The sequence below is a fragment of the Olea europaea genome, chromosome 12 (genome assembly GCF_002742605.1).
Source record: "Olea europaea var. sylvestris chromosome 12, O_europaea_v1, whole genome shotgun sequence".
NCBI lineage: Eukaryota > Viridiplantae > Streptophyta > Magnoliopsida > Lamiales > Oleaceae > Olea > Olea europaea.
Genome location: NC_036248.1, coordinates 30203339 through 30223052, shown reverse-complemented (window position 1 = coordinate 30223052; position 19714 = coordinate 30203339). Strand labels below are relative to the sequence as shown.

General features: G+C 34.3%; 2 protein-coding genes across 2 annotated transcripts; both read right to left on the bottom strand.

Moving 5' to 3' along the window:
- Positions 1-6974: 6974 nt before the first annotated feature.
- On the bottom strand, positions 6975-8170 carry LOC111406898. Its single transcript, XM_023036260.1, has 5 exons — positions 7989-8170; positions 7806-7871; positions 7500-7685; positions 7256-7439; positions 6975-7028 (listed from the first exon to the last, which is right to left on the bottom strand). Exons 1-5 carry the CDS (start codon positions 8168-8170, stop codon positions 6975-6977), a joined length of 672 nt encoding a protein of 223 aa, XP_022892028.1.
- A 12-nt stretch (positions 8171-8182) lies between these two features.
- LOC111406897 lies at positions 8183-9001 on the bottom strand. Its single transcript, XM_023036259.1, has 2 exons — positions 8830-9001; positions 8183-8613 (listed from the first exon to the last, which is right to left on the bottom strand). Exons 1-2 carry the CDS (start codon positions 8999-9001, stop codon positions 8183-8185), a joined length of 603 nt encoding a protein of 200 aa, XP_022892027.1.
- Positions 9002-19714: the final 10713 nt, after the last annotated feature.

Sequence of the window (19714 nt, the reverse complement as noted above, 5' to 3'; positions counted from 1 at the left end):
ATATAATGAAATAAAGTAATTAAATATTAAATAAACAATACCCATAACCAATTAAGGTAATTAATAAAGAAATATTTAAACGAAAAAACCAAATTAAATATTAATTTTTTATTTGAGTAAGTGTTTAGATAAATAATTAAATAATTAATTAAATATACATAATCAATTAAGATACTTAATTAATGGAAGATTTAAATGAGAAATCAAATTAAATATTATTTTTTATTTAAACAAGTGATTAAATTATACATAACCAATTAAGATAATTAATTAATGAAATAATTAAACAAGAAAGTAAATTAAATATTAATTTTTTTATCTGAGTAAGTGTTTAAAATAAATAATTAAATATAAAGTGAAAAGTGTTTGATTTTTTAATTTGCAACTTAAGGGTATTTTTGTCTTTTTAAACAAAATTCTACCTTTGTAATTGTATAAACTACTTAAGGATATTTTCGTATTTTACTCAACAAAAGACCATCTTGATAATTGGCAAAAATTTGATTAAAGTGAAAAAATGGCTTTTTGACTTGCCCAATCTTAAAAGTACCCCTTTTTAGTGCAAAGTTACTCCAATGCAACACCAAACTTTGCACAATTTTGCATCAAAATGTAAAGTGTATAAAGTTTCTTTTACCCTTTTTTATCCTTTCCCAAACAAATTTGTTAAAGGTATTTGTGTCATTTGCGCTATATATTTTATAATACAATAAAAAATTATTATTATTATTTGCATTTAAAATAAATTTTAAATGTAAGAAATAATAATTAATATATTAATTAAAAGAAGAAAAAAATTGAGTTGATTGAAGACGAAAATTGACATTTTTGGAAATTTCTTGCTCGTCATAGACAAATCAAGGATAAAGAAGCTCGCATTGCACTTCGAAATGCATTAATCGATCATTTGTGGGCAGAATATATGAATTCCGAAAATTAAATTGCAAAAATTTTGTTTATCAAAATTCAAAATGCATTATACTATTTTTTGATGGCATGATTTCGTATTTTCGTTGTTGTGTTGTTTTTATTAATTGTACTATATTTTTTTATATCTATTAATAAATTTAATCTTCTCCATAATTTAACGTAATTATTTATTTAGTAATTTATGTATTTATAAAATAAGTAAATAAATAATATTTCAAATAAATAAATTATAAAGAATAAAAAAAGAGGAAGAAAATGGTTAAACATTATTCATTTGGTGTAATGGTTGGAGATGAATTTTGATTTAATGCAAAATGATACAAAATTTGGTGCAGAGCTGAAAATGACCAGGCTCTAATTGAGCCATATTTTTAGGATTGTCCTAAATTTTGTATAAGGGTCCGTTTGATTCTAAAGATAGAATTTGGATAGAAAAAAACGAATTGTAGAGAATTGAATTGTCTAGAATTTATTTTAATTGGAATTGTCAATTAATAGTGTTTAATTGATATAATTTTTATCTGAAAAATCTTAAAATAAAAGTGTCTTTTGGTATTCATTTGGCTCTATGTTTCATGAAAATTAACAATTTAAGGGATATTCACTTCTACAATTGTTTCTAAAATTTGTTTCCATTACAAACAAAAAAATAAAAATAAATGAATATCGAAAAGTTATCTATATTTTGGTGTTCGTTTAGTTTTGTTTTACATGAAAATTATCAATTTAAGGAATATCTTATTTTATAATTATTCTTAGAGTTTGTTCCCATTACCAAAACAAAAAAAAAAAAAAACAAAACAAAACAAAACAAAACAAAACAAAAAACCAAAAAAAAAAAAAAGGTGGAAAACCAATTTTGGTGAAATTTGGGTTTCCACCAAAATAAGAAAAATGCACATATGTGAGGAAAATATGGAAAATGAATTCCATAAAATACTTTTGCAATCAAACACCAAAAGAGTTGGACCATTTTTCATGGAAAATATCCCCAATCAAACAGGGCCTAAGTGATTTTTAGGAGAATGTGTGATTAAAAAATAGAAAAAATTATTGATTTCAAGTACAAAAGTATTTATTGAGAGAATACATGACTAAAGATGAACACGGGACGGACTAAAATAGAAAGCAATTCTATTTTTTCTTAAACAGAGAGAGTGCAAATTTTTTGGTTACTCCGCAAACAAATACCAAATATTCAAGCATAGCTGACTTTAATGATACTTCTACAAGGAAAAATTTATAATTAACAGGTTAAGGATCATCGACAAAACTAAGAACAACAATTTCAAATTTAAAAAATCATATATTTATTAATTAATTAATTATATATATTTTATTAATTAAATATATCAAGGTCACAGGTCTCTATAATTTGGTTACAAATTAACAAATTAGTTAGTCACATATTATTATCGATCACAAATCAAAATTTTTATAGGTCACAGATTATTTTATGGTCACAATTCAAAATTTTATAGGTTACAAATTGTTCATCACAAATCAAAAATGTATAAGTCACAATTTATTTATCAATCACAAATTATCGATCACAAATTAACAATTTTTTAGGTCACGCATTATTTCTTGATCATAATTTATCTTTTTCATTGATCACGTATTGCTTATTGATCAGGGGTTAATCAATTCAATGGTTACAATCAACTAAACAAGTTGTGACTGCCACTAACACTTTTGACCACTTTTGCACCATTGCCTTCAATAGCAACAACACCACCGTCGTTTTCACCAAAATCATCGCCACCACCTTCGACAGCAACACCACACACCACAACAATACAAAACCACCACACACCACCGTTTTCGCAAGACCCACCGCCACCGCCACCACTTATGACAGCAACACCACCGCCATGACCATCATCACCAGATAACACAAAATCACCACTATACACCACAGTAGCGCAAAACCACCACAAAACATTGACAGCACAAACCATAAACCCATCTAAAAAAACTACTGCAAAAGTCACCACTAATGACCACAAACCACCGTAAAACAATACAAATCGTCGTCGATTTGCCACTACAGTGACCACCATCACCACCAACGCCAACGCCAACGCCATCACCATAATATTAGGGTCAATACTTCTGTAACAAAAAAATCACAGTCACCATATCCACCCAAAAAAATCCCCAAATCCACTGCAGTCGTCGTCGCCACTTCATCATTACCGTTGACTTCATCCTCAATTTTTTTATCATAACAAACAAGATTAATATTATTTCTATCAATTTATTTTGAGTAATGATAGTTCTACGTTAAAATCAATTAAGCACTAAGCACTCAAGTTAAATCATTCGAGGCGAAGAAAGATCAAGCGCACGAGAGACGGCATAAAAGAACGAGGTCAAAATTGAAGTCACATATTCAATAATTTAAGAGCCAACTTCGGAGATCAAAGACTTGATTTCTTAAGCAAAAAAGTAAAAGGTACTAATACTTTGATGAATGGTTAAGCTCAAAATGCTATGGATTAAAAATAAGTTTTGTGCATTAAAAATCATTCCAATGAAAAGTTTTGATCAAATATAAAAATAACTTTTAAAAATGATTTTTGGATTTTAAAAACATTTTTAGTTTGAAAATTTAGTTAAAAATACTTTCCAAAAGTCCATGCATTTCAAAACTCTCAAATTGGAACAAACGGGATTAACACGTAAAAAGATCGCACTGTTGGGATGATCAACCGCCTAGAAAGGCAGTAGACTGAACGCCCATCAACATTCCAAAATTTGACCATTCTGACCTCTAATTTTCACTGTACAAACGGCTATATTAGTCATCCGGACAAGAGACGGTCGACCAGACTTGTCTTCCGCAAATATAGATTTTTTTACGTTTTTGAACTCTATAAATATTTTCACTCTTTCCATTCTTCACAAGATTTTCAAGTTGTTTTAAGAATTCTTTAAGCTTTCTTATGCATTCATTTTATTTATTTTTTCATATCAAAACTTTTATTGATTTAAACTCTTTAATCATTATTTTCATCAAAGTTTTTCATCTCTCTTTTTGTACTTAACTTATTTCTATCATTCATAGAAGATAGAAATATTTTGAAGAAAAAGTTTTGAACTTACATTGTATCATTTCTACTACTTTATATTGAAAACTTTGATTGATTAAATTAAACTTGTAAATCATCATATTCATCAAAGTGTATCATCTCTTTCTTGGGACTTAATTTATTATAATAATTCTTTAAAAGAGAGAGATATCTTGAGAAGATTTTTAAACTTACATTGAATTTATTTCTTCTTCATTTTCTCATTGAACTACTTTGATTGATTGAATTTTATTTTTAATTATCATATCTGTCAAAGTTTTTATCTAATATTTGAGCTATCATTTATTGCTATTCATTGAAGTGTTAGCCTCTCTTAGTAATTAAACTTATTTGTATTATTTATCAAGAGGGGAATTCCATTTTAAAATCACTTTGATAAAGTGTAAGTTGTGTTGAAGCCCTATAAATTTCAACAATGTATAAGGATCGGTGCTCCTTGTTGTAAACCATTGTATGGGCCATATTGAGGTTCCGTGAACCTCAATATTGTGGGTAATATTGAGCTTTCGTAAAACTCAATAGTGTGGGTTGTGTTGAGGTCCCGTAAAGCTCAATATTACGTAAGGATCGGTGCTCCTTGCTTGTAAGTCACCGAAAGTGTTGTAGATGAATTACACCATAAGTCAATCAATTTAGCGAATAAGCCTTGTTCGTGTCGGAGAGCTTGGTAACGAAGGACGTAGATCATTGCATTAGATCGAATCTCCACAATTAAATCTTTGTATTCTCTCCCTTCTATTTATCGTTTTTACATTGTGCTCATTAATTTTTCTTATTTGATTTCATATTTTTGTGTATTTATTTTATTGCTACATCTGCTAGTACATTGTTTTTAGACTTGAATTAATTTTGGAAAAGTATTTAAAAACCAATTCACCCCTTTTAGTTAACTATTCTTGGACTTTCAATTACCACCGTCTTATGAACAATAACCACCACGACCTCCCCAAATCCACGACAGACAGTAGTCCAACAGTGGTGGCATTGCATTCTTGCAACACCTCTGTGCGCAGTGTTAGCCTCTCTTAGTAATTAAACTTATTCGTTTTATTTATCAAGAGGCGAATTCCATTTTAAAATCACTTTGATAAAGTGCAAGTCGTGTTTGTAACGCCCCGACCCGCAAGGACCGGAACGTCGTTAGATTAATTGTACTTTTAGCCATAAACTTGAAAAAATAGCTAAAATTTTTAGAGGAAATTATAAAGATTTAATTTAAGAATATCCTTTTTTTAAAAGAACAATAAATGACAACATAACTCAATACAAAAAAAAACTAATTCTTAATGTCTTCGGGTGACATCCATGCATAAATACATTTTTTTGCATGAAATTCTAGGCAAGAATTTAAAAATAAATGTTGTTGTTTGACTTCCCATTTTTGCGCGGTAAGTTTTAAAATAAACTCATTTACATAGTAATCTAGGTCGAAACTTCACAAAACTTTAAGAGAAAGTAGAAAACTTCTCATAATATAATATGTCCAAAATTTAGCTTTTGTCGGCGACATATGAGATGTTAAAATGTTTTTCAAAACCTCGCAGCGACTCGATTTGGGAAGTAACCCAGCGCAGCATACTTAAGGTGTCATATAAAATTCCATAGCTATTGGATTGACATGATTTTGAGTTTATGTAGTAGCTAATCCATGAGGCTATTAAATCCCGCTGGTTTTGTCCTAAAATCCCAAGTAACGATTGAGTTATGAATTTTTAAGTTCAATGGCAGAAACTGAAATTTTCAGAAAACAGCAACACTATGTTTACTTAAAGTGACATATAAAATTTTTCCGACATTGGATTGACATGATTCTAAGTTTATTCAGTAGCTAACTTATGAGGCTATCAAAAACCATTAGCTTTGTTCAAAAATTCGAAGTAACAAATTAGTTATGAATTTTTAAAATTTGAGCAGAAACTAAAATTTCTAAGAAAACAGTAACATTAACTAATTCACTTTTTTTTTTTTTTGAAGACGGTGTTTCGTAAGTAAATTCTAGATCACATATATCTATTTTTAAACATAACATATTCATAAGAAAATGTTTGTAGAAATAGTTTCATATATGATGTCCATAAAAAAGTAATTAATAGGAAATACAAACATTTCATAATCAATTTAAAGTTGTTAATTCACCAACTTTTCCAAATCGAATTGCATCTTCAACCACCATCATCCGCGTCCCCAACAAAAGAACAAAATCAACTTGTAAGAAGGATTTAACCCATGAGTTTGAAACTCAATAGATATCATCAGTCCATTTCGTAATCAAATTAGAAAATTCAAAACATAGATTCATATCGTTGCATGTAGATGGATATTCGGCAAAATCTGATATCTATAACATTATCATAACATGTAGAGCCGGAGAATGATCATTCAAACTATAGTAGTGCCGAAGCACCGTACCTGTAGGTACCATTTCATTCAACTTTTAACGAAAATTCAAATTTGAAAACGAAATAACACTTGCACCTCAACCTACCTTGAATTTTCTTGGATATCAAATAACAAATGTGTAGAAAGCCTTTTTTCTTCTCACCTTTGTTATTCCTTTAGCTTAAATTGACATAAAATATATTTTTTTTGAGAGAAAATAAGATGAAATTCGAATTGAAGGAAGGATGTAGTGAAAAAGTGACCTTCCGCTTCTTGTAACCTTTCTTTTTAATGAAAAACTAAATGGGGGGAGTTGTATTATTATAAAGTTTGTTAAATTGGATCTTTAGTTAAGAATTTGAAGAGTTTTTAAGCCTAAAAAAATTCATAAAAAAGTTTTATAAAAAATCTACATGGTGATTCGAACCTGGGTTGCCTATATGAAATACCATGTAGATGACCATTGGGGCAACCCAGTTATTCATTACATCTTTGTAATCAAATTTACTTAAACTTAATCTCTTAAATTGTTGGGCTTTTAATTAATTTATGGCTTGAGCTTTCAAAATCTTAAATGGTTTGAGCTTCCACAACTCGTTTCTTGAATGAGACAGGCTCGTGATGCTAGATCATCACAACATAATAGCCTAATTACGTTTTATTTCTTGGGCTTCTACATCCCTTACACCTTAAATAAAATTTCGTCCTCGAAATTTACCTTATGGATTGGAAAAAAGTGTCGGATATTTGTCTTTAACTTCTTTTTCTTCTTCCCAAGTAGCTTCTTTGACTCCATGATTATTCCATTGCACCTTGACCAGTTGAATCTCCTTGTTCCGTAATTTATGTACCTTTCGATTCAGTATTTTAATTGGTAATTGCTCATAAGATAAATCTTTACGTACATCTAGGGATTGATAATTGACCACGTAATCAGGATCATACATATACTTCTTGATCTTCAATATGTGAAATATGTTGTGAACTGGTGATAGTTCGAGCGGCAAAGCTAATCGATAAGCCACACTTCTGACCCTATCAAGTATTTCAAAAGGTCCGATATAACGAGGTCATAGCTTGCCTTTCTTGCCAAACCTAAGTACACCCTTTATTGGTACCACTTTTAGAAAGACTTTATCTCCAACTTGAAACTCCAAATCCTTTCGTCTGATATCTGCATAGCTCTTTTGTCTGTCTTGCGCTGCCTTTTTCCTAGTACGGATCTTATCAATGGCTACGAATATCCTTTCAATAATCTCTGGTCCCAAAACTCTCTTTTTTCTGACTTCATCCCAATGAACATGTGATCTACATCTTTTACCATAGAGAGCTTCATACGGTGCCATTTCAATAGTTGCTTGGAAACTATTATTATATGCAAATTCCACCAAAGGTAAATACGATTCCCGATTGCCTCCTTGATCCAAAACATAGGATCTTAACATATCTTTCAAAGTCTGAATGGTTCTTTCAGATTGACCATCAGATTGAGGGTGATATGCCGTACTGAAATTCAATTTCGTTCTCATAGCCACTTGCAAGCTCTTCCAAAACTTAGATGTAAATCTTGGATCTCTGTCAGACACAATGGATACGGGGGTTTCATGCAATCCTACGATCTCTTTAATGTACAACCGTGCCAACTGATCTAGACTGAATGTCATTTTCACCGGAAGAAAATGAGCGAACTTCGTTAGACGGTCCACTATTACCCATCTAGCATTGTGTCCTCCTGCTGATCTCAAAAATCCTACCAAAAAGTCCATTACGATATTCTCTCACTTCCATTCTAGTATGTTCAATGGATTTAACAACACTGCCGGTCTTTGATGTTCTGCTTTAACTTGTTGACATACAATGTATTTTGCCACAAATAGACTTATACTTTTTTTCACATTCCTCCACCAAAATGTATCTCGAAGGTCTTGATACATTTTCATACCACCAGGATGTGCAGTGTATGGAGTGATATACGCCTCCTCCAATATCTCCTTCCTCAAAATTTCATCCTTAGGTACACAAATCCTTCCTTTAAACATCAGAGCCCTATCCGAAGCTATTCTAAAGTCCTTTCTCTTATTAGTACCAATCTCGTTCTTGATCCTTTGCAAGAATGGTTCCTTATCTTGTGCCTCAATGATCCGATCTCTAAGAGTAGGTCGAACCACCAAAGTTGCTAAACGGGTGGTGACTTGCTCTGGTGTGGCAACTATTTCGATTCATAAATTCTTCAAGTCCTTGATCAACTCCAACTGAGTAGTAGGAAATGACGCCAATCGTCCCACTGGCTTTCTACTTAGCACATCGGCAACAACATTAGCCTTACCGTAATGGTAATTGATAGTACAATCATAATCATTTACAAGTTCCAACCATCGTCTCTATCTCATATTCAATTCCTTCTGTGCGAAGAAATATTTGAGACTTTTATGATCCGTGTAAATGTCGCACTTCCCTCCATGTAAGTAATGTCGCCATATCTTTAAAGCATGCACTACTGCAGCAAGTTCTAGATCATGCGTCGGGGAGTTCGGTTCATGTTGCTTCAATTGACTTGATGCATAACAATCACTTTTCCGTGCTGCATCAGTACACATCCTAAACCTTGTTTGGATGCATCACTAAATATAACAAATCCTTTCGATCCTTCGGGTATAGCTAACACGGGTGCTGAAATCAATCATCATTTTAGCTCCTGAAAGCTCTGCGCACACTTATCTGTCCATTCAAACTTTACTCATTTCCTTGTCAATTGTGTCATTGGTCCAGCTATTTGGGAGAATTCTTCTATAAATCTCCGATAATACCCAGTCAATTCTAGAAAACTTCGAACTTCACCCACGTTAGTTCGTGTATTCCAATTAATTACTGCTTCCACTTTTACTGGATCCACCTCAATTCCTTGGGCAGTAATTACGTGACCGAGGAATCCAACTTGTTTAAGCCAAAATTCACGCTTTTTAAATTTGGCGTATAACCTTTCCTTACGCAGTATTTCTAATGCCATTCTAAGATGCTCTTCATGTTGATCATTACTCTTGGAGTATATCAAGATGTCATCAATGAAGACTATGATAAATTGATCCAAATACTGATGAAATACACGAATCATTAAATCCATGAACATTGTCGGAGCATTTGTCAACTCGAACGGCATAACTGTGAACTCGTAATGTCCATAACAAGTTTGAAAAGCTGTCTTGAGTATATCACTTGCCTTAACCTTCAACTGATGGTATCCAAATCGTAACTCGATCTTGGAAAATACCTTAGCCCCTTTCAATTGGACAAATAAATCCTCGATTCTCGGGAGAGGATATTTATTCTTGATGGTCAACTGGTTCAACTCCCGATAGTCAACACACATCCTCATACTTCCATCTTTCTTCTTTACGAACAATACTGGTGCGCCCCAAGGAGACACACTTGGTCGAATAAAGCCACAATCCAACAATTTTGAAATTTTAACTCATGAAATTCCTTTGGAGCCATTCTGTATGGAGCTTTAGATACCGGTGTTGCTCCGGGAACCAGATCTATTGTGAGCTCCACCTGTCTATCTGGTGGAGTGCCAAGTAGTTCTTCTGGAAACACATCTAAAAGCTCTCGTACCACTGGTACATACTCAATCTTTATCATCGTCTATTTTTCTCCTGAGACGTTAACTAGAAACCCTTAGTACGTTTCTTTTCTCATCATTTTCTCAGCTTGCAAGGCCGATACTAGTTGGAGATGGGGTTTGGTCTTTATTCCGAGGAAAGAGAATTGCTCTTCTCCTGGTTTCTGAAAAGACACTTCCTTCTCTCTACAACGAATGGTTACATAATTACATCCCAACCAATCCATACCCAAAATCACATCGAAGTCTTTCATCTCTATCAGATACAAATTAGCTTCTAATGTTTTTCCTTCGATTTCAAGATTTACCGACCTAGCTAACTAATCTGTATTTAATGTTCTACCTGAGGGGACGCTAACTTCTAGTGTACTTTCTGACTTCTCATAAGTAATACTAGATTTAGCAATGAAAGACGATGATACAAAAGAGTGAGTAGCTCCTGAATCAAACAGTACATAAGCAGGTGTATTGAATATCAGTAAAATATCTGTTATTACGTTTGAGTTTTCCTCTAAATCCTTCTGAGTCAGCGTAAAGACTCGTGCTTTTCCCTTTTTGTTCCGATCACCGTTGTCATCCTTCTTTTGAGTGAATATAGGACAATCCTTAGCAATATGTCCTGACTTATCGCATCGAAAATAGATATTCTTCCCATACAAGCATTCACCACGATGAGGTTTACCACACTTCAGACAAGGAGCAACTGTAGCTACTATGGCCTTGCTAGCACTAGATCCGATGTTAGCCTTCTTATTTTGCCATTTTCCATTTCCTTTGTCTTGACCATTCTACTTCCTCTTTCCAATATGCCCTCCATCTTGCTGGTTGTACAATTGACGCTGTTGCTCCGCATTAGCCTTCTGATACCAAATAGCATGAGCTCGTTCCAACATCTCACGATATGATGTGAAACGATGTGACATAAGGATCATGCTTAGGTCTGGGTTTAACCCTTGCTCGAACGTTCTAGTCTTCTTAATTTCAGTGTCAACCAGGTGTGGAACATATCTTGAGAGTTGATCAAACTTTCGTTTGTAATCAGTCAGGGACATATTACCCTGTTTGAGCTGAAAGAATTCACTTTCCTTGAAATCTCTTAGAGACTGAGGAAAATACTTGTCCATTACTTCCTCTTTAAATTGTTCCCATGTTAACACCAATTGTTGCTCGAATCCCACCAGTAACTTGCATCACCAATAAACATAAATTGCGCACACCGAACCTTTTGGGCGTCGGTGTAGTCTATGAGTCAAAAAATTTGTTCTAGCTTGTGAAGCCATTCCTCAACTACTAGTGGACCAGATGCTCCATCGAAGGTAGGGAGCTTATGCCTTCGAAATAACTCAACCACCAAGGCATGAGTTGGGAGAGTAATAGGAGTTGGCGGTGTAGGTGGAGCTGGGTTCTGATTCAACCTACCAAGATCTTGAACCATAATTGATTTTTTTTTTTGTATTATTAAAAGTACTCCTTGAAATCAGGATATATAATAGTTCGACGACCTTTACTTCCATAACATTAAGGAAAAGATAACACAAGGAAAAGGAATCTAATTTCTAATCCTTATGAATCTTGCGAATCTTCTTTGGTGTAGCTTTATCTTCGGAGGAGTCTTTTGCCTCAAGCCCCGACTCTAGGTCCATCTCAACCTGTGACTCATGCTCATGTTCATTCTCTAATTTCAACCCAAAGTCATTCTCATGCTCCCATTCGGGATCTTCCTCTGTTCAATTCAAACTGAGGTTCTGGCTCAGGCTCGAGCTCAGGCTTAGGCTTGAGCTCGAGCTTAGGCTTAATTACTATCTCTGGTTGAGGTTCTAAGCTCTCACTCTACCCGTCTAAAAGGATCTGACAATATATACCGAATTCAATTGCATTTGGGTGCTCTGGAGGGTTACCTTCTAACGTCTCATCCCTAACCATGACTCCCATATTTTCCCATTGAGGTGGAAGTGAATGTATGAGGTTATTTACAGCCTCGATATGCGTGATCTCCAGTTCTGCATCTACCGGTGCCATACATCTCTCGTAAATGTCATGTATGTGTTCAACAAGCAGATGAGATGGGTCAGTCACGTAGTTCTCATAGGATTGAATGATAGACCTACGGTTCAACGCTGCTCTACAAGCCGTGGCCTTTCTAGTGGTCTGATAAATTCTAACCATGTCTATCATATAAGTATCCAATTATGTATTATCTCTGCTAGTGATATCAACTTATACATTATGCTTTTGGGGTTTCAATAAAATAGCTAATCATCATTTCTTCATGTATATCTAAACAAGATATAACTTACATAACATATTTCATCCTAAATATCATTAGCATCTTCATAGATTCAAGCTTAAATGATTTATAAATCATGCTCGAAAAATAAAGTGGAACACAATATTTTATTCCATACCTTAGGTTCGTCGGATGAGGTCAATTGACGGATGCAAGATGACATAGAATGCATTAAATGTTTCACTTTCTCATCTTTTAATTATTATTTTTTAAGTATACGCTAAGTCTATAGAATCGACTAAATTCATGCTCTGATATCACGCTATAATGCCCCGACCCGCAAGGACCGGAACATCGCTAGATTAATTGTACTTTTAACTGTAAACTTGAAAAAATAGCTAAAACTTTTAGAGGAAATTATAAAGATTTAATTTAAGAATATTTTTTTTAAAAGAACAATAAATGACAACATAACTCAATACAAAAGAAACTAATTCCTAATGTCTTCAGGTGACATCCATGCATAAATACATTTTTATTGCGTGAAATTCTAGGCAAGAATTTAAAAATAAATGTTGTTGTTTGACTTCCCATTTTTGTACAGTAAGTTTTAAAATAAACTCGTTTACATAGTAATCTAGGTCGAAACTTTAAGAAAAAGTAGGGAACTTCTCATAATATAACATATCCAAAATTCAGCTTTCGTTGGCGACATATGATATGTTAAAATATTTTTCAAAATCTCGCAGCGACTCGATTGTGGAAGTAACCCAGCGCAGCATACTTAAGGTGTCATATAAAATTCCATAGCTATTGGATTGACATGATTTTGAGTTTATTCAGTAGCTAATCCATGAGGCTATTAAATTCCACTGGTTTTGTCCAAAAATCCCAAGTAACGATTGAGTTACGAATTTTTAAGTTCAATGGCAGAAACTGGAATTTTCAGAAAATAGCAACACTATGTTTACTTAAAGTGACATATAAAGTTTTACCGACGTCGGATTGACATGATTCTAAATTTATTCAGTAGCTAACTTATGAGGCTATCAAATAACATTAGCTTTGTTCAAAAATTCGAAGTAACAAATTAATTATGAATTTTTAAAGTCTAAGCAGAAACTGAAATTTCTATGAAAACAGTAACATTAACTAGTTGACATTTTTTTTTAAGACGGTGTTTCGTAAGTAAATTCTAGATCACATATATATATTTTTAAACATAACCTATTCATAAGAAAATATTCATAAAAATAGTTTCATAAACGATGTCGATAGAAAAGTAATTAATAGAAAACGCAAATATTTCATAATTAATTTAAAGCTGTTAATTCACTGGCTTTTTCATGTCGAATTGCATTTTCAACCGCCATCATCCACGCCCCCAACAAAAGAACAAAATCAACCTGTAAGAAGGGATTTAACCCATGAGTTTGAAACTCAATAGATATCATCGGTGCATTTCGTAATCAAATTAGAAAATTCGAACCATGAATTCATACCGTCACACGTAGTTGGATTTCCGGCAAAATCTGATATCTATAGCATTATCATAACACATAGAGCTGGAGAATGATCATTCAAACTATAGTAGTGCCGAAGCACCGAATCTGGAGGTACCATTTCATTCAACTTTTAACGAAAAATCAAATTTGAAAACGAAATAACACTTGCACCTCAACCTACCTTGAATTTTCTTGGATACCAAAGAACAAATGTGTAGAAAGCATTTCTTCTTCTCACCCTTGTTATTTCCTTAGCTTAAATTGACATAAAATATATTTTTTGAGAGAAAATAAGATGAAATTCGAAATCAAGGAAGGATATAGTGAAAAAGTGACCTTCCACTTCTTGTAACTTTTCTTTTTAATGAAAAACTAAATGGGGGAGTTGTATTATCATAAAATTTGTTAAATTGGATCTTGAACTAAGAATTTGAAGAGTTTTTAAGTCTAAAAAAATTCATAAAACTTTTTTATGAAAACATCTACATGTTGATTCGAACTTGGGTTGCCTATATGAAATACCATATAGATGACCATTGGGGCAATCCAATTATTCATTAAATCTTTGTAATCAAATTTACTTAAACTTAATTGTTAGGCAATTTGTTGTCAAACGACCTCCTCGGGCGATGATGTAACCTCGATTTTTATTATCAATCGACATTGGCCATATGATTGACTAGTGCATCGACACAATTATCGAAACAACACAATCCACATTTTTATGGACCGTTCGAAGCAACCTATTTTAAATAGTGTTGCTCACGGTTCGTCCCATTTCCTTGGAAGGATATATTATTATTTTTGAAGCCCACTTTAATTGAGTCGAGCCTTGTTTTGGTCCACAATTTAACCCTAACCTAACTTACCTATTTTGGACATTTACTTGGCATATAATCCCACCTTCCTCTCGGCCTCCATGGAGTTTGCCTATTTTTCCCTTCTCTTTGTGAGACTCTCTTCTCGGCTTCTTGCTATACTTCACGTGACCTTTGTGGTTAATCCTTTGTGGGCACATCATTGGACTTCACTTTTCAACCTATAGCAACCGGAGTGGGGCAGCGACGGAGGTGGTTCTTGGAGTTATCTCAACCTTTGTGGTGTCGATGAATTGGTAAACTGAGCCCGATTTTGTAGAGTTGTCTCAACCTTTGTGGTGTCGATGAATTGGTAAACTGAGCTCGATTTTGTACATGGAGTTTGGTGGAAATCAACCCTACATCTGGTATCAGAGCCAGAGTAACCTTCCCCGGCTTGAAAATCACCAAAAATCGACGGTGGAGTCGCGAGTTTGGTGTAGAACCAAACCTACAATCCCCTTTTTCGGCCAATCCAGTCACTTTTCGGCGAAACCGATCCCATATTCAGAACCAGCAGGCTGAGGCGCCCCTTCGTGTGTGGCGCGTGGCGGCGATTCCGGGCGAACTTTCTTTGGGTAGTTTGCTCATTTTAATCCCCTGAATGCACTAACACTGTTTATTTTCTGTTTCAGGTTACACAGAAAAAGTTGGACAATTTTGCCCCCAGTGGATCGATGGTTGAAACTGCATATATCTACTGAATTACTTTAGGCCAAGATTGCGGCCCTAAAGCAGTAGATTCGCATCTCTCTCGATTATATGGACTCAGACACGTCCACTTTGGTAAATTGGCTTAACCCGTTAATTTTTCAGCATTAGCGTGTCACCGTGTGGGGTGACAATAGGTTGGGGGTTGTCATTGCTTGGCAACCATTGCTTGTGCTAGAATTAGGGTTACGTGCTCTTGATTGATCTTTTTGATTGAGTATTTGTTTTTTGGTGAAAATCAGTTTTGTAATTCTTAGTGATCTAATTACTGTGGGACTAGTTATCTGCTAGACGTATTTTTTGCTGCATTGTTATTTCCGCTGCTTACTTATTCCGTTAGAAGTACTGTGACCTTACCCGTTCGAACATTCCCTTGATCTAAGACCGCAAGTCTTACGAAACTCTGAGAATCTAGAACGGTGTATATTGTCTGTGACCTTAGGACTACTTTGTGTGGTTTGATTGTGGTTTGTGCATTTTTGATTATTGTGTGAAGATAACAACTCACAGTTTTGATTTGGGAATTTTTAATGGAAATGGTGACTTTGCTATTTGGCAACAAAAAATGAAGGATATTTTAGTCCAACAAAAGGTTTCAAAAGCCATTGAAGGCAATTTTTCAACTGATTTTTCACAAGAACAAAGAGAAGAAGTCGATGAGCTTGCTTATACCTCAATTATTTTACACTTGTCTGACGCCGTTTTAAGAAAGGTGGGTAAATTAAAAACTACTAAAGAACTTTGGAAGAAATTAGAAGACTTGTATTTGCTTAAGTCTACACCGAATAAACTTTACCTATTTGAATGTTTTTTCAGTTTCAAAATGGATTTTTCAAAGGATCTTGATGACAATCTAGATGTGTTTAACAAATTGGTACAAGACATAGTTAATTGTGATGAGACTGTGTCCGAAACTTATAAGGCTATAATTTTGCTCAATGCAATCCCTGATTCCTATAAAGAAGTTAAGAACGCCATTAAGTATGGTAGAGACACATTAACACCTGAAATTGTCATAGATTCCCTTAGAAGTAAAGAAATGGAAATTAGGATTGAAAAACATGATAAGAGGAACAGTGAGGTACATATGATGCGGGGTAGAACTCAATTTAGGCAAAATAGTCATGAGGGATATCAAACTAGTGGTGAGTCAAGTGGTAATGGATGGAAAAAGAAGAGCAAATGTAGGTCTAGATCAAAATCTAGGACTAAGGCGAGAAAATGCTATGGTTATGGAAACACAGGGCATTTTATAAAAGATTGTCATAAGGAGAAGGGTAAGCTAAAGGCTAAGGAGAGAAATGAGGTAAATGTGTTAGCATCTACTTCCGATATAAATGGTGGTGAGGTCTATATGATTACAAGTCCAGTTGCATACACTGCTGAATTAAATCTAACTGCTAATTTCCGCATCCAGAGTGGATACTTGATTCTGGTGCATCTTTTCATGTGACGTCTGAAAAGAATTGGTTTTGTAAGTTGCATGAATCTAACGTTGGGCATGTTGTACTGTGTGATAATTTTGCCTATACTATTGCTGCAATTGGTGATATAAACGTAAAATTTGACACAGGTTTTGTGTATACGTTAAAGGATGTTAGATATATTCCTGATTTGTCGAGGAATTTGATTTCAGTAGGGAGACTTGAGAAGGATGACTTTACTGGTAAAATTGGAAATGGGATGCTAAAAATGATCGAGGGTACTTTAGTTTCCATTAAGGAAATTAAGAAAAACGATATATACATTACTACTGGGGAAGTGATTAGAGGTGTGAATTCCTCTATCTCCTCTGCCAAGATTGATCACACACACACATGGCATAATAGACTTGCTCACGTAGGGGTCAAGGGACTTAAGCTACTTAATGAAAATGGTGCTTTTGGTAATGACTGTGTGTCAGATTTGCCATTTTCTGATCATTGTGTACTTGGTAAACATCACAAAACTTCTTTCTCCATGAGTGTTAATAGAGCTAAAGGCATGCTCGAATATGTGCACTCTGATCTATGGGGTCCTGCTAGTAACCCCACATCAGGTGGTAATAGGTATTTCCTGTCTATTATTAATGACTATACTAAGAAAGTGTGGGTCTATCTTTTGAAGGATAAATCTGAGACCTTCAATAGTTTTAATAATTGGAAAAGACAAGTGAAAAACCAAACTGGCAAGAAAATCAAATTTTTAAGGACAGATAATGACCTAGAATTCTGCAATAAAGAATTTGATAGTATGTGTAAAAAAAGCGGCATAACTAGACTTAAGACCATTCCCTACACCCCTCAGCAAAATGGGGTAGCAGAAAGGATGAATAGAACCATACTTGATAAAGTACGTTGCATGATGATTAGTTCAGGTGTTCCCAAGTCATTTTGGGGTGAGGCTATTATGACCGCTTGCTATTTGATTAATCTGATTCCTTCTGCTGCATTGAATGGTGACACTCCGCATGAGAGATGGTCGGGTAAACTGAGTGATTACTCGATACTTAGAACTTTTGGCTGTACAGTTTTTTCTCATCAAAGTGAGGGCAAGCTAGAACCTAGAGCTAGGAAGTGTGTTTTCCTAGGATACCTCGAGGGTGTTAAGGGTTATAGGTTATGGGATAGAAGCCAAAAAGGGGTTAAAATCATCATAAGTAGAGATGTCACGTTTAACGAAAATGAGATGCCATGTATTAAAGGAAAAACTGAACCTGAGAGTAAAGTAGAATCAGGTGAAGAGAGAGACCAGTTTAAGGTAGAGTTAGGAAAACTCAGTCCACTTGCCCCTATTGTTTCAAATGAGGTGGAGACTCAAACTCAGGAACCCAAAGTGGAGAATAGTAACGAAATAGTGACAGAAGAACACTATGAGGAAGAAAATCCTTTAGCTAACTATAACTTAGTTAGGGATAGAGAAAGGAGACAGACGAGAGAACCAAGAAGGTTTGGTTTTGAATTTGAATTAGCTTTTGCCCAGGCTAGTTATGAAGAACTAGCTGATAAAGAGTAGAAGCAATAGGCAGTGATCAATCTAATGAATGGCTTAAGGCATTGAAAGAAGAGATGAGTTCTCTAGAAAAGAATCATACTTGGGAGCTAGTACCTAGGACTAAGAATAAATCAATTGTTGATTGCAAATGGGTTTTTAAGGTTAAGGAAGGAACTAGCAGCTTAGAACCCCTAAGGTTTTAAGCTAGGTTAGTGGCTAAAGGCTGCACACAGAAGGAGGGCGTTGATTATAATGAAATTTTCTCACCAGTTGTTAAGTACACCACTATTAGGGTCATGCTCGCATTAGTTGCATGTTTTGACTGGGAACTTGAACAACTTGACGTAAAAACTGCTTTCTTACATGGTGAGCTTGATGAACAAATTTTCATGAATCAACCTAAAGGTTTTAAGGATAAGTCAAAACCTGATTATGTGTGTTTTCCGAGAAGATCCTTGTATGGGTTAAAACAATCTCCTAGACAGTAGTACAAGAGGTTTGATTCCTTTGTACTCACTATAGGGGTTTTAAAGAAGTAAATTTGATCACTGCTTATATTTTCAACACAATGAGACTGATGATAGTTATTTATTTTTGTTGCTCTATGTGGACGACATGCTTTTGATGGAATCATCCTCTAAGTGGATAAATAATATAAAAGCAAAAATAAGTGGTGAATTTAACATGAAAGACCTAGGTAAGGCTAAGAGAATCTTAGGTATTAAAATCGAAAGAGATAGGTCAAATTCTGTTTTATTTTTGCATCAGTCTCCATACATATCCAAAGTACTGAAGAAATTCAATATGAGTAACTACAAATCTGTCACGTTGCCTCTTGCTAATCATTTTGTTTTATCGAAGGAACAATCTCCTTGCAATTAGCGTGGAGTTGAATACATGAGCAGAGTACCTTACTCTAATGTGATTGGTTTCATAATGTATTTGATGGTTTGCACTAGACCTGATTTAGGTTTTGCTGTTAGTACTCTCAGTAGATATATGGCTAATCTGGGCCCTGAACATTGGGAAGCACTAAAGTGGCTGTTAAAGTACTTGAAGGGTACTAGTAACGTAGGCTTAAAGTTTAGTGCTAATAAAGAAGGCATAAAATTAAAGGATTTTGTAGATACTGACTATGCGGGAGATAGGGATGGTAGGAAATCTAGTTCATCTTACGTGTTTACCTTATCTAATTCATGTGTAAGTTGGAAATCACAGTTACAACATATTGTTGCACTATCCACTACAGAATCAGAATATATTGCTACCACTGAAGCCATTAAAGAAGCTCTATGGCTTAGAGGTCTACTTCATGAACTGTGTGTCCTGAATGATTATGTGATAGTGTATTCTGATAGTCAGTCATCTATACATTTATGCAAGAATCCTATTTTTCACGAGCGCACTAAACACATTGA